At 42.7% G+C, this 18331-nt stretch overlaps 1 protein-coding gene across 1 annotated transcript in view; it reads right to left on the minus strand.

Annotated features, from left to right (window-relative positions):
• CPS1 (carbamoyl-phosphate synthase 1) overlaps positions 1-18331 on the minus strand; it is a 90825-nt gene that overhangs the window by 47050 nt on the left and 25444 nt on the right. The window contains exons 12-20 of the mRNA XM_054278180.1: positions 17831-17929; positions 17052-17147; positions 13045-13234; positions 11812-11969; positions 10938-11066; positions 8336-8480; positions 7785-7995; positions 6513-6711; positions 4265-4441 (exon numbers count right to left, since the gene is read on the minus strand). Coding sequence (XP_054134155.1) covers positions 4265-4441; positions 6513-6711; positions 7785-7995; positions 8336-8480; positions 10938-11066; positions 11812-11969; positions 13045-13234; positions 17052-17147; positions 17831-17929 — 1404 coding nt within the window. The remainder of the gene's footprint in view (positions 1-4264; positions 4442-6512; positions 6712-7784; positions 7996-8335; positions 8481-10937; positions 11067-11811; positions 11970-13044; positions 13235-17051; positions 17148-17830; positions 17930-18331) is intronic.

The raw sequence follows: 18331 nt of genomic DNA on the forward strand, positions 1-18331 counted from the left end.
TCTAGCTTCTCTCACTCTGCCTCAAGATAATGTCAAGACCATTCAAATTTCCCTTCTTTCTTGCTGGGGTTATTGATGGGGTTTTTAAAAATAAATTATTTACAGCTAGAACCCCACAGAGATATTTTTCATAAGACAATAGGTTACAAACCATTGTAATATTAAAAAACCTGAGCACCTCAGAGAGCCCTCAATATGATGCATTTTCTATCAATGCAATTTCTCAGGTCTCACCAGTGGTGTACAGTTACAACTCTCCTGACAAAGCAACTATAATCAACCATAATGATAATGCCAGCATGGTATCTTTGCTGAGCTAAAGTAATCTGGCTCATTAATTTCTTACCATGCTTAATTGTTTTCTTGTAGGGCAGCATCCCTGGAACAAAGCCAGAGCAGTGCCATTGAAGAAAATCCCAGAATTAATCCAGGAATGAGCTTGGTCCACTGCACCCCAGCACTATTTCCCCAAGTTACAAAACTTGGAGACAATGTTGGTACCATCACCATGTGCTCCAGCAATGGGGAGACTTTCTGCCAGCTCAGAGAAATGGGTCACTTCAGGGAGCGAAGTGGACAAGGGATGGGTGGCATCTCCCTGCAAAATACTGACACCAACTTCTGCCTTTCCTAAAGAATTCCCAGCCAGCTCTTGCAATTACCCTCTTGCTCTGAGGGTAAAAACCTCTAACACATTTTGCTCCTTTAGAGTACCCAGGCACATACAAAGTCTTCAGAACACTATTGGTATGAGGAAACTAGTAAGGAGTCCTTTCCATCCTGATTCTTTAGTGCTTGAGGTCACATTGCCACATTAGTAGTATCTGAGCAGATCTTTTTTCCTTTCAGGTCCATCTATTTTTACAAAACACATGCAGACTTGCACATCTTCAGGATCTCCAATTTTCAGTCAATGGTCGCTGAGCCACACATACACAGGTAGCATTACCATATATTCTTAAGCTGGTTAGGACACTTTTTTAATAAAGCCTAGAGATCGTCAAAGGAAAGTGAAAAAAATGTATCCCTTCCACTCACTCATCAGAGGAGAGGTAGAGAAAATCAACCATCTTCTTATCCCTGTTGCATAAATCTGGAGACTGGGAGAGAAGAATGAGTTTGCAGACATTTCTTGCTCCCTATCACCACACTCCAGGGGCAAATCAGTTTTCCAGGCAACTATGTAGAATTTGCTCAGGGAGGGCTGGACTCCAATGGCTTTCCTCTCTTCAGACCTGCATGAAGGAGTACAGCCCAAACACACCATGGAAGCAGGAGGAGAGAGACCCAGCAAGACAGTGGGGCTTTAGAGCCCTGCTCAACTTCCAGAGGATCCCATCCAGTAGGAACTGGGGTTTACAGGGCTGCCTTCACACCAAGAGCCATGAAGCAAGCCTGATCTCCAGGCCAAGAAATGAAGGGCAGCTCAGCTGCCTATGCCTTCTCTAGAGACAGCACCCTTGCTGCTTCAGTTCCATCCTGGCTCCTCACCACAGAAAGTATTCAGCTGCCTGTGGACAGCAACACAATTGCAAACTGCACATCTGTAGTGTGGACAGTTTTGAGGCCAGGGCCCTGGTGTGAAACAGAGCATGCACCAACTCCACAGCCTAAGCCTTCTGAGGCCACTTGTACATAAAGTTAAGAGCAGCAGAAAACACTTGACACAACCTGAGCATCCCTGCTCATCAGGCTGTTCCATCCTTGCAGCACTCCCACTCTAGCCAAGGAACAAGCCTCATCTATGTCAGCCTCTCTCCTGTGCCTTCTTTTACATGACAACAGGGAGCCCCATTCCGGCAGCAATAGCTCTGAATGGCAGCTGAACTCCCTCTCCTTGCACCTGAGCACTTGCTGTTGTCATCATCCAACAGGCAAAGGAGAGAGTAAAACAGCACAAAGCCTTGGAGGGATGACTAGTGGGGAGGAGAGGAGAAAACACATAAAATATAACAAAGGTCCATCCTGTTTCAAATTGAGCTGATGGCTAATGGGGACTTACTGTTGGTTTTTAAAGGTCAACAAGCTGGGAAGGGATTTCCATGCAGACAGCCCCAGGTGCCAGAAGCACCTCTTACTTGTACTGCTTGCCTCAGTTATTAATGGGAATTAATTTGTGTTGGGCAGAGGCAACTCTTTATAAGGAGGGACTAAGAGGTTTTTCTTGCTTTTCCAACAGATCCCAGTGAAAATACCAGCAGGTGGGAACACCCAGTGTTCAGTGGGACCCAAACTCACCTTCATCTCCCCAGATGCCCTGTGTTAACATGGGTCTAATTTTCATCTTTCATAAAATCTCTCTGAACCACTCAGACTCAAGAAGTAAGATTTTTCTCTCAGTCACAAGAAAAAGGCTGTAATAAAGACCAAACACAGCTGCTGAAGGATGAAGACATGCACTTCCCAGCTTGAAAAACAAGAGGGAACAGCTGGACAAGCCACACATTTATAAAACACTTTCTGATTTTTCTTCAGGCCATTTATAAGAGGAACTGCTAGTGAAAACCTTTTAACTAACACAGCACAGGCTCAGCTCCTCACTCATGTGGAGGTGGAACGAGATGTACCCACACATGACCACAAAGAGCTTAAAGACTCCACCACACAAAGGGGTACAAAGAAAAGAGTAATTGGGCATTCCCTGCCAGGATGGTTTGCAATCTTAAAAAAAAAAAAAAAAAAAATCAAGTTATCCAGGTAAGCAGGGGCTGTAAAACACAGCTGTCCCCTCTTCTTCTTGGAGGGTATGTACAGATGGACATGTTACCTGCAGCAAAACCAAAGTGTGAAATTGCACCTACCTTCTAAAGTAACTAACCCCACTTTTACCACATGATATACACAGGCAAACACTGAGAAGATGAAAATAGAAATAAATTTGCACCCAAGCTCCCTTAGAATAACACTCCCTGTTACACAGGCACCTTCAAGGCTGAAGTGATTTGTCCAGTGTGACAGGAGAGGGGTCAAAAGAATGCTACAGGAAGCTAAACTGGTTTTGAAGAACAGGGGATTTCTTGTCTGTGAAATTTAACATACGGTTTTGTAGTTCTTTTAGTTTCAAGCCCATACCAATGCAAGCATTGCAAGTAGACAGTGCTCTCACACACTGCAGTTTGCCATTCTTTATCATCCTTGGCTTCAGTTCTCAAAAGGATCTTCATTTATTCCTTTGTAATCTGCAGAACTGACCCATTTTGACTGACATTTACACTAGTATAAATCAGGGCTGAACACTAGCCAATGTTTAGCAGAAAAATTTAATCTCATAGGAGAGAAAAGTGATCCAGGTGTCCACCAGCACCCAGCTACAAATTAAGTAACAGGACACAAGAATGCACCTGGTGCTGAATGCAGTGAGCACAGGCTAAGATTGTACCACAAAAGGCAAACACATTGCCTGACCATGGAAGATGCAGAAAGCACAAGCAAGAATCCTACTCCAAGTGCTCCCAGTGAGCTTGACAGAGGGAAGCAAAGGAATGAAGAATACTCAGGTGACCCAATCCTGTAGCTCAAATTCAAGACATAGAAGTGTCTTAGGGTGAAAGATGTTGGTGGGGGTGTGTGCTCTATTCCTCATCTGTTAGAAGTGGGGCAGTTCTCTTCTGTTCTTTGGGCAGTTTTCTTTATCTCTCCCACAGCAAATCCTCCCTGCAGGAGATCTCTTCTGTCCATGGCCACTGAGTGTCCCTGCATGGCTGAGAAAATTCCATCATCCCACTGAGAAATGCTCTGCCCAGGGGGAAGAGCCAAGCATTCCTACCTGGATACAATCTGACATTTAGAACAGCACAGCAGCCTTTGCCCACTGCATTCCCAGAGGAGCAGCTTTCTCCTCCCCTGCATTCCCAGAGGGAGCCCAGGCACATCTCCAGCAGCCCTGGAGCTTCAGAGGAAAACTCCCCCCTTGTGCAGGATCCCTGATCCAGCAGAACCACAGCTGGCACTGCAGGAGGCTGAGCCACCATGGGATGGGACTGTGCCACCTCCCTGACACACAGGGGGACAGGGCCTGTTCTGACTCTGTTAGTGTTTTCTTTTCTTTTCTGTACTACTGCATTTGTATTTTTAATTTTCCTAGCAAATATCTGTTATTCCTATTCCCATAGCTTTCCCTGAGAGCCCCTTAATTTCAGAATTATAACAATTCAGAGGGAGGGCGTTTACATTTTCCATTTCAGGGGAGGCTCCTGCCTCTCTTAGCAGACACCTGCCTTTTCAAACCAAGACAGTAGGTCAAGGTCTTTCTATCTGTTGTTACCTTGGCTATTGCATATATCCGAGTGCTGGATGGCTCAGAGAGCTCCTTCTGGAGATCCAGAGTGGCTGGCCAGGCTTTATTCATAGGCAGCTGTGAAACAAAGCCATCCACGGAGGGGTGGCACATCCTCAGGGCCTTTTGGAAGCTCTCCTCGAACGTGCGGCCAATGGCCATGACCTGCAAGGGAGAGCACATCCACGTGAGCCACAGTGAACCAAGCCTGGCCGGGCCCTGAGCAGCAGGGTGGGGACAATTCCAGCCACAAACACAAGCACACACACAGATGGCATCCTTGGGACTCCTCCCTAGGATAGTCCTGCTGTCTGAGCCTTGGTGACTCCACTTCTAGATCTGACTCTGCTCATGGTATCAATGGGGATTCCCAGACAAGTGACTGGTTGGTTTTCTGGGTTTGGTGGACTGCACTTTTGGTTTCCATTTCCCTGTCTGTAACACACAGGAGTGTGCTGCTCTCCTCTGTAAACTGTTTTAAGGGAAGCACTCTGGTAGAGGGAAACATTATGCAGCAGCATGGGTATAGTAATATAAAAGAATATTTCTGTTTAACAGACTGTTAGAGATAGAAATTCACAGTGTGAATTTTAAGGTTCAGGAGAAACCTTCTCCTGCTTCCTTTAAATTACATTTAACAGTAACTCTCCCCTGTGAGGGTTCTCTTAAATGATTACTCCTCCTTGGTACAGCAGCACTGAAGGGTTTTCCCTCCTTCAGTCTTGACAACATATCTAATAAGAAAACAAGCCTTTCTGTCTAGATATCTGTGAGGTAACAGAGCTCTTTCTCAAACTTTTACATTTTTATTTCCCAGTGTAGTGAGACCTTAACAGCATAAAAATCTTCTCAAACACAATGCTGAAAAATGTCAAAAGAAAAAATAACATTGCTTTCCTCTTTTCTCACAGCTCCAGGCCCACTGCCCAGCACAACAGAGCTCAGAAAAGGCCAGGCCAGACTGTTCAATTAATAAAAATTCAGTAGGTGCTGCAATCTGCCTTCAAGTTCAGGCCTGGGGAGATGACTGCTCCATACTAATAGAGACACAGTGGCAAGAAACTCTGTGCTTCAAAGACTCCATCTCCTGCCCACAGGTCCTGCAGATTAACATTCTTGCTCAGTTCCCCCACCAGCTGCAAACTGCATCCCTTGGGCCTCTCCATCCCTGCTTCAGCTCACCTGCCCTGTTAGAGCACTGACTCTCCCTGTATGTCTGTCCTGCCTGGAAAAGGACACAGATACAGGCACTTCTGTGGCAAATGAACACTGGAAGGACTCAACATCTTCTGCAAATGTGCATGGCCATGAAGTTCCACAGCTTATACTGCAACTGCATTTAGGAACTCCAGTTCTACAAAACAGTCCCCAAACCTCTAAGCAGAAAGGGTTAATATCAGGAAGCATCATCTCACTGAAAACAAAAACCCACCTCATTACTATTAAAAGCCAAACCTGCCAATGGAAGATCAAATTCTAATTAATCTTTCCAGTTCTGATGAAGGCTTCTTCTTCAACAACAACAATGATATTAGGAGCATCTTGCATGTCAAAATAATTTAATAAAATAACTATTTGAAAAGACAACTGAAAAAATACACAAATAATTGTTTTGTTTTGGTAGCTGATATGTTATTAACTCATTAAGTGGGTAATTTAATGATTTTGTCTTATTTCCCCCTTCTTAAAACATGGTCTGAAAATACAGTTACTGTCCAGACATCTTAAAATCTGATGTAAGAGACTTCATCTCTAAAAGGCGGCAAAACTTGAGAGCAAGATGACAATTTGTGTTTGGATTTCAAGGCTGAGATCTGGCAGATGGTTTTAACACAGAGGACAAATAATTCAGGAAGAACTGAAAGCTGTGGCTCATGGCCACCACTGAAAATCTTAACACACTACTAGTCCTGAAATTGTACTGTAATTAACCACCACTACAGAACCTCAAACTAAAAACACAACTCTGAGAGCCTGAGAATGTTAGGAATGAAGTCAACCTCAGGTGATCCATAGTGATCTCCTCCTTTAGGAGTCAAACCATATTGGGATATCCAACATCACACAGTCCTACCTAACTAATTTCCATTAATTATAGTACTGGAAAAAAATAATTTGAGCTTGATATATATCCTCCAATTCATTAGGTCTTTGAAGACAGATGCTCTGAGAGCTTCCAAGGAAGAGAAATGGCTTTCCCAAGTAGTGGAATGGGAGGTGAGAGTGTGGCACTTGCCTCTCCCACACTCTTCATGGAGCTCCCGATGTGGTTGGAGGTGTGCTGGAAACGGTCCAGGTCCCAGCGGGGTATCTTGGTCACAACATAATCCAGGCTGGGCTCGCAGCAAGCAGAGGTTTTGCCTGTCACCACATTCTTGATTTCTGGCAAGGGAATCCCCAAGGCAATTTTGGCAGCAATGAATGCTAATGGATACCTGTCAGAGAGGAGAAGCAGAGAACAGCAGAGTGGAAAGAACTTTGCATTGGCAAATCCCAGGGGTGGATCCCGTTAAACAGATGTGAGGTGATCGTCCCTCCTCAACCCAAGGGAAGGCTCCTGTGCTCAAGCACTGCAGGACCCACCCAGCCTCCTACCTCAACATATTGCAGAGCTACCTCCCTAGATCTGGGACTTGCTTTTTTATCCCCCATGGCTCCCCTTTCAGTAGCTGTCACATCCACTGTAAGCCCACCCTAACAGATGTTTAGCTGCAAGTCTGTCATCGAGAAAGAAAACAATCAAACGCCCACTGTCCAACAACACGGCTTATCTCCAGCCTGCTATGGGTCTTAAATAACCATAAGAGTTGTTGAGAACTGCAAATTAGAGATTAATTTGTGCCTCTCAACAGCATCTGCAAAGTGCAATTAAGAAGCCAATTTTTAAACAGCCTGCTTTGACCATCCTTATCTTGATTAGTTTATGATTAGCCAACAAAACAAAGGCAGCTAGCAATGCCATTTGCATCAATCTGACAGACAGCTCATTAATAACCCTGCCCTCTGGGTCCCAGAGATGATTTGCAGCCAACATATGGATGCAGTGGATGTGCTTTGCAAGGATTAGGCTCCCACACACATTTCTCCTGGGAGCTTCTCCATTTGTAGTAACAGCATCAGCAGGTCTGGGATGACCTGGAGGGCTCACTAACCCCACCCTCCATCTCCCAGCAGGACCAGCTCTCCAAGGGTCAGACCTAACAGATGCTGACAAGAGCTGTTCTTAGAAGCTTCCCATGCAGAAATCTGTACCTCACTGACCTGACTGCTCCAGAGTTCCCTCTAACAGCCAACTTCAGTCTTCCTTGATGAAAATGTAGCTACAACTCCATGTTTTAACTACATGGAAGGCAGATGCTGCAGCTCTTTTTCCTTGTAGCTGTCACCTACTTATTTAAATAATACATTGATCCAAATCCCTCCTTCTGTCTCTGTTCTGCTACCCTCAATTTTTCTGTTTATTCATTTGTTTGTTCTGGAACATTCTGGTTTTTTTAAAATATCTTACCCTGTTGCCTTGGAGGCCAAAGCTGAACTTCTGGAGAGTCTGGCATTAACCTCAATGATGTAGTAGTCCAGGGAAGTTGGATGCAGAGCAAACTGGATGTTACACTCTCCCACAATGCCCAAATGTCGGACAACTTTGATGGCACAATCCCTCAGCATCTGAAACTCCTCATTACTGAGGGTCTGGCTTGGAGCCACCACAACAGAATCTCCTGTTTTTCACAAGGTAGCAGAGAAGGAAAATGAGAAGAAATTGTGGCCACACAAGTCACTGTCTCTGCTAACCCACTACCAGTAATGACATCACCAGAGATTACCACTTGTGCATGCACAGCTGATGAAAAGCACAGCTAGTCAGAAGCCCAGAGATGGAGACAGGCTAGGGAATCTTATGCAAAGCACAATCACAGGTGTAGGTTTAATCTGTTTCACACCCTATCTGGCTGTATTCAGGACCTGAGCAGTATTTTCCTAGCCCACTTTATCAGTCACAAAGCTCAATAACACCAGGCAGAACAGCACTGCATACAAAAAGTCTCTGCCCAAGCCTACCTGTGTGGACCCCCATAGCATCAATGTTTTCCATGTTGCAGACAGCAATGCAGTTATCAGCAGCATCTCTCACAACTTCATACTCTATCTCCTTCCAGCCAACAACTGACTTTTCCACCAGAATTTGGTTAGTCATTGCAAATGCCTGGGAAGAGGTTAGGGAAAATAAACAGCAAAATAAACACCCAAAAAACCACACAACACCCCCCCTGCACCAAACCCCTTATTAGACCATATTACACATTTAAGACTTATCTCTAGACATCCCAGACCAAATGAAAGATGAAAATAAGTTCATAACATTGATAACAAGCACTTTCTATTGCTCTCTTTCTTAAAAATTGCTTTACTGTGATTTGAAAGGCACATTTGAAAATATGTATGCAATATGATGGGGGGGAAAGGGTTGGGCACGTATATAAAAAACAAATAGGAATATAAGAATATTTAAGGCTTCAATCATGCAACAGACCCTTTTATGTGGGTAGCCCCAAGGACTTCAATAGGAGAGCACTGCAAAAAGCAAAATGACTGAGTGATGGGAGTGTAGGTGCCAGCAAACAGTATGTAATTAATAGCATTAATAATGCTGCTTGTCACTGGCACACTAACCAGAGGCAAGGGCCATGATTTATTCTTAAACTAATCTTGAAAGTATTCCTCAGCACATGAGGCAAAAATGAAAAATACAGTTTGTTGGTAAATAAGCATAATCTAGTGAATACATGGCTTTAATATTAGCAGATAGAAAATGTTAATCAATACTTGCTTAAAACCCCAGAAAGTGATGGGCACGTTATCAATCCATCCTTTAGCAAAGCTTCTTGTTATCATGCTGCCCATGAATTGGCTCTTCAGTCTGCTCCCATCTGTCATTAACTCAAGCTGTTACTTAAACCCTGCCCTTAGCTCAGTTGCCAAAATCACACATAAAAAAGGAAAAAAGGTTATTGGAATGGCACTTCACAGTGGCTTAAGCAGGCACTGACATGGTGGGGATGTATCAGGAACACCCAACCACTCCTGCAAACCAGCCTTGGATGCTCCTGTATCCTTCTCCCACTCAATGAGCAGACTCAGGAGACGCAACCTCAAGGCCAGGTTAGCTGAACTAGCTGTGCTATCAAACACCCAGTGTTCAGTTATCTGAGTTATAAACAGTTCAATCCAGTGCCTGAAAATCCACTTCACTGAATTACTACAAATCATAACTGCTGGGCTGGAAATGAGCATCCAAATTTGAGTTAATTCAACAAGACCCAAATTGCTTTTCACTGTAAATTTTGAAATATCAATACTGAACTGGGAGGTGGTGTAAACTCTCTGAGGGACAGGAGGCCTTGCAGAGAGAGCCAGATCAATTTTAGCATTAAGCCATGATTAATGGGATGACATTTAACAAGTAGAAATGCCAGACTTCAAACTTAGAATGAAGCACCACCTGAAGTAGCAACTGGGAACAGCCCTGCAGACAGGATTCTGAGGGTGCTGGTAGGCAGCAGGCTTTAAAAAAACATAAAATAAAATAAAATAAACAACAATGTGGTGATCAAAATGAGGTTTTCCTATTGAAAAAGGTTTTGATATAAACCTGTCAGACAGCTGCACTCCCAGGGTTTATGGGTGAATTTCTGCTTCCTCTAAACACAGCCCACAAGTGAGCCTGAGTAAGTGACATGTTTCCAACCTCACCACGGATCTGTAAGGTGGAATTCCGGCCCCTCCTGCCTCCCCAGATTGTGCCAGTCCTGCTCCCTGAGCCCCCCAGAGCTGGCCCTACCCAAGCAGTGTTTGTTCAGCACTGAGCACACCAGACCCAGGGTCTGTTTGCATGACAGCAGAGGTGGGGAACACAAAGAAGTCATTTGTATATACAGCTCTCAGTGACATCTGCAGTATTTCTTTCTAGAGATCAGTGAGAGATTAAGAGGCTCAGCAAACCAGGGAAAGACAACCCCAAGAATTCAAGAGACCCATAGGGATAGAGAGTTTTATTTCCTGAAATTCTGCATTTTTGACAAGGAAAAAAAATCTTTGGATTTGTTTTCCCCAATTATCTGTTTACTTTTCCCAGCAATGTTTAAACAATCCTGGATTTTCTATAGAAAAAGAGCTGTCTACATAGCCAGAGACAGCTGGTAGTTGTCAAATTATGAACTATCATTCTGCTAAATGAGCTTTTGACCTAGGAGAATTACCATCTTTTGACAAAAACACAGAAGAAGCCCAAGCCTCCCAGCCTTCTGTCCCTAAGACCATGTTATCACTCAGCATTCCAAATGTTTCCACTTCCTTGACACTGTTCATAATCATTTACTCTTGGAAGTAGGTGAATCTAGACCAAGGTATTTCCTTCCAGACCAAAACTGCTGAAAAACTTGCTCAAATTATGTCTTGTCATGAATTTAAAAGATCTGTCATTGAGCCATTTTCATTATCTGTCAGCACAAGTGATGAAAAGAGGGCAGTTCCTAACCAGGACAACATTTTACAGATAAGATGAAATGTAAAGAATGTACAATCCCAGTGTCTATGACATTAGAATAGTATTTAAGAAAATCAGATGTTCAGATATTCCCCAAGTTGGCAGTTCCAGACATACCTTTGTACCAAGGTCCAGCAAACTTTCCTTATCAGGACAAATTCCAGACCCCAGCCCACCAAGGGCATAGGCAGAACGTATCATCACAGGGTAGCAAATCTTCTCAGCTGCCTTCAGAGCATCTTCAACCTTAAAGGAGAAGGGAATACATTTCAAAAATAGATAGCAATTCAGATAAATAAAGCCTTCAACTCTGCTTACAAGGTTAACTGGAAATCCCATCAATAAGACACTAAACTGTCTGAAGATAAAATTAAAATAATAGAAGTTCACTTTATAATATTCCCCTTTTCTGCCAAATAGCAGAAAAGTGGAACATGCAGTCAAGGAGGTGATTTCTGTCCTTAGCTGTATGTGGACTTCCTTGCTGACCTGCATGGACAATGTCCTTACATGATCTGTCTTCAGAGACTTCAGCATGAAATAACCCCTCCTAAAGACATACCAATTTAAGACCTGTTTGGTTTCCTCCAAATTTGAACAGACCTTTCCACCAAACCCAATTTTATGTTTTCATTCTCCCATCTTTAAGATTTCAATCATACTGATTTTGGGGACCTCCAATTCTAACTCTAAATGTCTTGTATACGATTTAAGCAAAGTTCCCCTGACATGCCACATACTTTTGTGCTGCAGCACAGGAGTCACCCCAATATAATTTACTTTTCTTGCCAATTGGTAAATTAGGTTAGGTTTCTGCAGTGCTTAACTCATTTTAAATCATGGTGACCCCAGGATTAATCATCAAGGAGTGCTTACACACTACAGCATCCACAGCTGCATTCAGCTTTCACTCTACAAAACAATAAATATTTTTACTAAGTCAAATGGGCAGCAGTAATAGCAATCACATCTTCAAATTGATCTGATTTACCGATTCCACTGCTAGGCTGGGAGCAATCTTTTCATTTAGTTCAGTTAGTTTGTCAGAAAAAAGCTTTCTATCCTCTGTAGCCATGATGGATTCTACTGAGGTCCCAAGGACCTTCACACCATACTGCTGCAGTACCCCTTGCTTGAAGAGTTCCACTCCTGCAGAGGAAACCAAGACACAGCTCTGAGGATGGATACTAAATGAACAATCATAGAATTAAAGAAGGACAGAATGGTTTGGGTTGGAAGAAACCATAAAGCTCATCTCATTCCACCCCCCTGCCATGGGCAGGGACAGCTTCCACTAGCCCAGGTTGCTCCAGGCCCCATCCAGCCTGGCTTTGGACCCTTCCTGGGATCCACAGCTTCTCTGGGCAACCTGTGCCAGGGCCTCACCACCCTCACAGGGAAGAATTTAGAAAATTTAGAGCAAAGAAACTATTCAAAAGTTATCTAGAAAGTATTCAAAAGTTATCTGATTAGCTGACAACTTGTCTGGCCTCCCCCACAGCTAATTGTATTATTTTTATCAGAACACATAACCATAAGATGAAATTTTCCATCCTCAAATCTAGGAAACCTGGGATAATACTGCAGTTACCAGCTGGCCACCACCTACACCACAGAGCAAAGCAGCACAGATGAATATTGGTGCAAGAAGTTATATGAAGGTAACTTTTCCTTTTAAATCTCTGCCTCAAGGTGGTCAAAACATCCCAAATCCAACTATGACAACTAAGATTTAAGATGAAAAGCAGGACATGAATGACTTTCAAGTACCAAACCCAGCAATGAGATGTTAAATTCACAGCTTAGGAAAGATTCACTCCCCCATGGTTGGAATCTCTGCCTGTCTCTCAGTAGACTGGTCAATGTGTGAGGTTTGGATGCCTGCAGAAATAAAATCTGCAGAACATGTGGTAGAATCATAGAATTACCCAGGTTGGAAAAGACCTCTAACATCAACAAGTCAGTCCAATGTTAACCTAGCAGCACCATGTACACCAAATAAATCATGTCCCCACATGCCACAACCTTTTGAGCACTTCCAGACTGTTTCAATGCCTGACCATCCTTTCAGTGAAGAAATTTCTCCTAATATCCAATCCAAACCTCCCCTGGTGCAACTGGAGGTCATTTCCTCTGGTCCTGTCCCTTATTACTGTACTTGTTATCTGGTAAAAAACCATGATTTGGCCTCCATGGAGTGCCAAGGCACCTGTACCACACTCACCACAGTTGAGAGCAGTCTGGCCACCCATGCCCAGGATTATTCCATCAGGATGCTCTGCCTTGATGACCTCAATGACAAACTGAGGAGTGATGGGAAGGAAGTAGACAGCATCAGCCTGCTTTAAGCCAGTCTCATTGGTCTGCACTGAAGCAATATTGGGATTCATGAGGACAATTTTCACATTTTCTTCCTGAAAAATTAAAATCTGTGTTAAAAATAGGCATACATGGGGGAAAGAGTTAACAGAAGCACCAGCAAGAAGAGATGGGATTCATAACAGCAGAAGAATTTCAAAATTATGTAGTGTCCTATAAGAGACTTCTGATCTGAAGGCTGAGCCAATGCCAATTCTTTACTTTTGTGCCTGTGATCTTGAGGGAATGGAGATTCCCACATGACCCTGAAAAACATGAAATTGTTTAACACATTTAGGAGTTATATAGGAGAGACAGGTACAAACTGCAGCATATTCACTCATGTCTGTCTGCCTTTGGAAGTCAGATTAAAGGTGACAAAGCAAAAATTTAATCAAAAGCTAATATTTTCTTGCCAAGCAGTAGGTGTTTGAAGTTCTCAGATTTTTGTACCAACTAGTACTAGTAACAAAACCACACTTTTTTCTTTGATTTTCCATAGGAATACCTTATTGCCCTGGTATTATCAGTTTAAAAATCTCATCCTCTAACTTTTTTTATTGGATACTGCACATATTAAAAGACAAACTCTGCCTTTCTATGCAAGATGAAGGTTAGCCAAAATTTTACACTGCTATCTGTCACAGCTGAGAAACCAAGATAGAATCATAATAGATAATAAAGTTTATCTGTTTTCTGCTCTAACAGTCTTGCTGCTCTTTAGCTACAGACAGAAATGCACTTATTTTGCTCATTAATAGAAAATTCTGACTCAGGGCTGGGCAAATCAATCCTCCTCCCTCTTGAAATATCAGCACCTAATGAGGAAACCAAGTTTTGCTAAAAATGAGTGTGGCCAAGCTTAAAAAAAAAAACACATCAACCGCACACAGTAGACATGCAGATAGAGAAAATTGTTCTTCTGCCTTGTTGCAAAGGTGGACTGAAAAGTGCACAGGCTGTGGCCTCACTTTTACAGGAGCTCATTCTAATCTCCATCAGCTTCGTGTAAGGCTGAAAACCTACAAACAAACATCATTTTCAGAAAATGCTAGTTATAGATGCAAATTACAAGTCAAAATGTAACTTTGAATCTATATACATGGAAGCTGTTAATAGGTTAAAAAACCATTCCCATTGGAAAGAGAAACAGTGACAATATTTTAAAAATATTATCAAGAAACAAACTGGAGAAAATGCTATGGAAGTGTTGCTAGGATCACTACAGAAAGTGCTGTTTTCCCTCAGTTCACAATAAGCATGAAAATGCCACAGGATTTTTCTGTGTTTGTTTAAAATTTGTGATTGTTTGTCTCACTGCTTTGGGGGAACAAAAATACAACTCACCTGGAGCAGTGGGATTCTCACTCAGAGCTCTCAGGGTTCACGTGTTGGGTAACATTTCCTCTCCTTTCTTTGATAACTGAAAATACTGCCTTAAAGACTGGCTGTAAATTTCTGCTGGCTTTTTTTCCCTGGGACAAGTTGTATTTTTTTTTTCACTGAAGCACACTCTCCTTGGAAATGTGTGGAACAGGGGAGGGAAAGAACATATAAAATCTGTATGGAAAATATTTCGGATTTAGACTAACGTTCCTTAACTGGGTAGTTTTCATGGTGATGGCAAGGGAAAAGATCAAAACATTCTTCTCTAATAAATGTATTTAGAAATTCATGGCTACAATTCTGTTGAAACAAATGGGAGAGAGAAAAGTTCATCACTTTTCAACAAGCTGGACTATCTGAACATCTCAGCTCTTTCTTCCCTGCTTATCTGGGACAAGGTATCTTAAAGATCAACTAGCAGTGATGATGAGGAGAATTAATGAGGGAATTAATGCTCTCTGTGCTGAGAGACAAATTTCATTGATACCACATCATGCTGGCCCAATTGCTTGGAATGCTGGATGTTAATCCATGTGCTTTTTCCTCTTGCAACTCCTTCCTTCAACTTCTGCCTTTTTTTAGTTTTTTATAAACATACAGAACTCTGCGTCATGGCCACCCACCCTGATGGAGACACTTGTTACAACTTAATTAAAGCAATTTATTTATTATAAATACTCCAGAAGAGCTCCATCTCTCTTTTTGTGTAATATCCACCTGTATTCAGCTGAGTTGGGATAATCCCCACAGAAAGTTATCCAGAAGATCTTCCATGTGACAAACAGAAGACTTTCCAGGTGACCACAAACCAGTCTGTTGTCCACAGATGCTTCCAGGCCTTGCTCTTCAGGGGAAGTTCTTGCCTTTTATGAATACTTTTTCAGATACAAATTTACTGACTGTGGAAGTTCCAGCTCTTCAAGACTTTTTAGTCTTTAAAAGAAGCACTCATTTAACTGTCCAGGACGGAATATCAGTATCAGCACCTTCTTATAATGAATCAGCATCCAAGAGCCAAGCCAGAGCAGCAGCACAGAGAAGAATGAATCAGAACATCAGCACTGAGAAAGAATCAGTGCTGATTCATAACAAAAAATAAAATTACCAAGTCTAAGGGAAAAGAAATTTCTCCTGTCTGCTGTTAACTGTCTGTTCTCTCCCAGCCATGTTCTGCAGCTTTCCCTGGCAGGAAAAGGGCTGACCAGCCACTCCTCTCTCCATGCAGCCCTGAATGCCTCTGCCAGAGGCAAGGTCAAGAAGGGCAAGCTCTGCCTCTGGATCAGCCCACAGATCACAGCAGCTCTTGGGTGGCCATGTGAAGGGGAAGGGCTCTGTGAGGAGTCAAGCTGGGGAAGTTTAGCGCTAAAAACCTCCACTTTCTTCCACAACCTCAACTGAGTTTAAAGGCCAAAGAGGGAAAAAAAATCCCAAACAAAGAAAACCACCAAAAAATAAATTTACAAAAAAAAAAAATCAAACATGAAAATAAAGGAGATACCTCTTTTCCAGATGGGTCATATTGACACTGCCCAACTCTGGGATCCTCCACTCCTGCCCTGTTCTTGTCTCTTGATGATGTGGTCAGTTTGAACCCATAGCCAGCAACAGCAATACAGTACACAAACAACACACATGCAATACAAGATGTGTTGCAACATGGGGATGAACCAGGGCAGCCCAGATTATATTTAACATTACTAAAACTGATTTTTTTGTTCCTTCACTCCAGGGCCAGCACAGAAATAGAATGTTTGTGGCATCAGGACAGCCTCAGAGCCACTCACAACATCGCCTCATCTGAAGGCAGCTGCTACTTTTGCTGTGACTCTGTCAGGGCTCCCTCTTCCTTCTTCACATGAGGTCAGACATGGACTTGGGACCCAGGTAACTCTTACAATACCAGTAATAACCCCATCACAGAACATTCTACCCTTCTACACCTTCTTCTAGCATGAATTTTTGCCCTAGCAACCTTTCTAGGACCTGTTCTGGAAAAAAAACTTGACATAAATGACCTTTAAAAAATTCATCCCATTTAAAAGAAATACTGTTTAGAAAACCTGCCTTGATGAGGGGTTCTTTTGTATGGCAGTAGCTAACTGTTCAGCTTTTGTTGGTTGTCTGCCCTGCAGTGTGTTGACAGACCACAAAAGTTCCAGATTCTCACCTCAGGTACATCTGATCATATTCCTCCTCCTCCACTTCCAGTTTAGCCGGCCTGAAGCAACCAGGCATACATCACAAATAAACTGCTTGAAGACTGTGATGGAAACCCCAAGAACATCTCTCTTTGGAAGATAATTCTGAGTGGTTAACTCACATCACTCAACCAGCAAGTTCACCAACAAAAATCGCTTATTTTCCCTATTTTCTCACCAGCTTCCTTGCCCCAGCTGGACACAGTTGGAGGATCAGTTTGGCTGTGAGAAGGGAAAGATGAGGTTATAAACATACAGAACTCTGTGTATTTTCACAGGATCTCCTCACCTTCAAGGCTTTCACAGCCTGTGATCCAGAGTAATCAAACTCCCCTGCCTGGCCAATCGACAGACCCCCAGATCCTAGAATGAGAACTTTGGAGACCTGCAAGTGGAAAATGGCATAAAAACAATCAGTCCCAGTGTGGTGGATGCTGAAATGAACAGAGACTGTGCAGCACTGAACAGTCTTAAATTACAGAACATACATTTTCAAAAGAGAAGAAATTGCTTCCAAAATCACCCCAGTTTTACTTCTGGGAGTATTTCTACTGGAATTCTCCCATAGACATCCATTTAAAGAAACATGTGACTCATGGATAGAGCAAACAATAAACATGTTAATTGTATCATGTGCTTATAGACAACAATGCCTCACTTTGGCCACCCACAAAATCCTGCTGCCTCTAAGCCAGCAAAACTGTATGAAATTCAGCTCACGTTAGGAATTTCAGACTTATTTGCTAAGCAACCAAGCACCAACATTATACTGCTGGCATGAAATCTCATGGCCAGATTATCCCAGGGCACCTCATTATACTGCTATGAGAGCACCTGTCTCAAGAGAACTGCAAAGAAAATACATGAAACATCAGAACTTAAAACTCTTTCAAAGAAAAGAGAGTTAATAACACAAGAGAGGCCAGATGACTGTGAGATAAGCAGCTCTCAGGACTTTTATAAGAGAAGCCTCCTTTGACTTCCATGTGCTATTTCATTCTGTGGGTTCAGTAGGAATTAACTTGCTCCCAGGCTCACTGACAGGCATGAAAATATCTGTGCACTGACCTCCACTCTAGAAGCTGTCACTCCAGCCTTGGGAAGGACCGAGGGAATGGTGGTGCCTTTCCCTCTCTTAACCAGGGAAATAAATGAATCAAATAGGAACTAGGAAAAACAAACACATGTATTTACTGTCAAAGCTGAACTCAATATATACCAAGCAAAGAAGGAAAAACCAGGCCGTTTGTGAATTCAGGCAATCAGCTCTGCTCTGCTGCCTTCAGCAGGCAGATTTACACCATCTCAGTGAGGAAATCATTATTTGAAATTTATATAACAACTTTGACATATCTGACAAAGCTGCATTCAAGAAAGTGAGGTCATAATCAGGAAGAAAACACACATCAATCATGTCTGTGTGCTCTGCTTCTCTGTGGCTGCCAGTGCAAGGAGTGAACGTGCACCAAAAGCTAAAACACAGAGGAGCACACACTGAACTGGCTCAAGGAACCAAAAGCTAAAACACAGAGGAGCACACACTGAACTGGCTCAGGGAACCAAAAGCTA

Source organism: Melozone crissalis, unplaced genomic scaffold (assembly GCF_028551555.1).
Source record: "Melozone crissalis strain CALT ecotype California unplaced genomic scaffold, PUWL_Pcris_2 ptg000023l_1, whole genome shotgun sequence".
In the NCBI taxonomy this organism is placed as follows: Eukaryota; Metazoa; Chordata; class Aves; order Passeriformes; family Passerellidae; genus Melozone; species Melozone crissalis.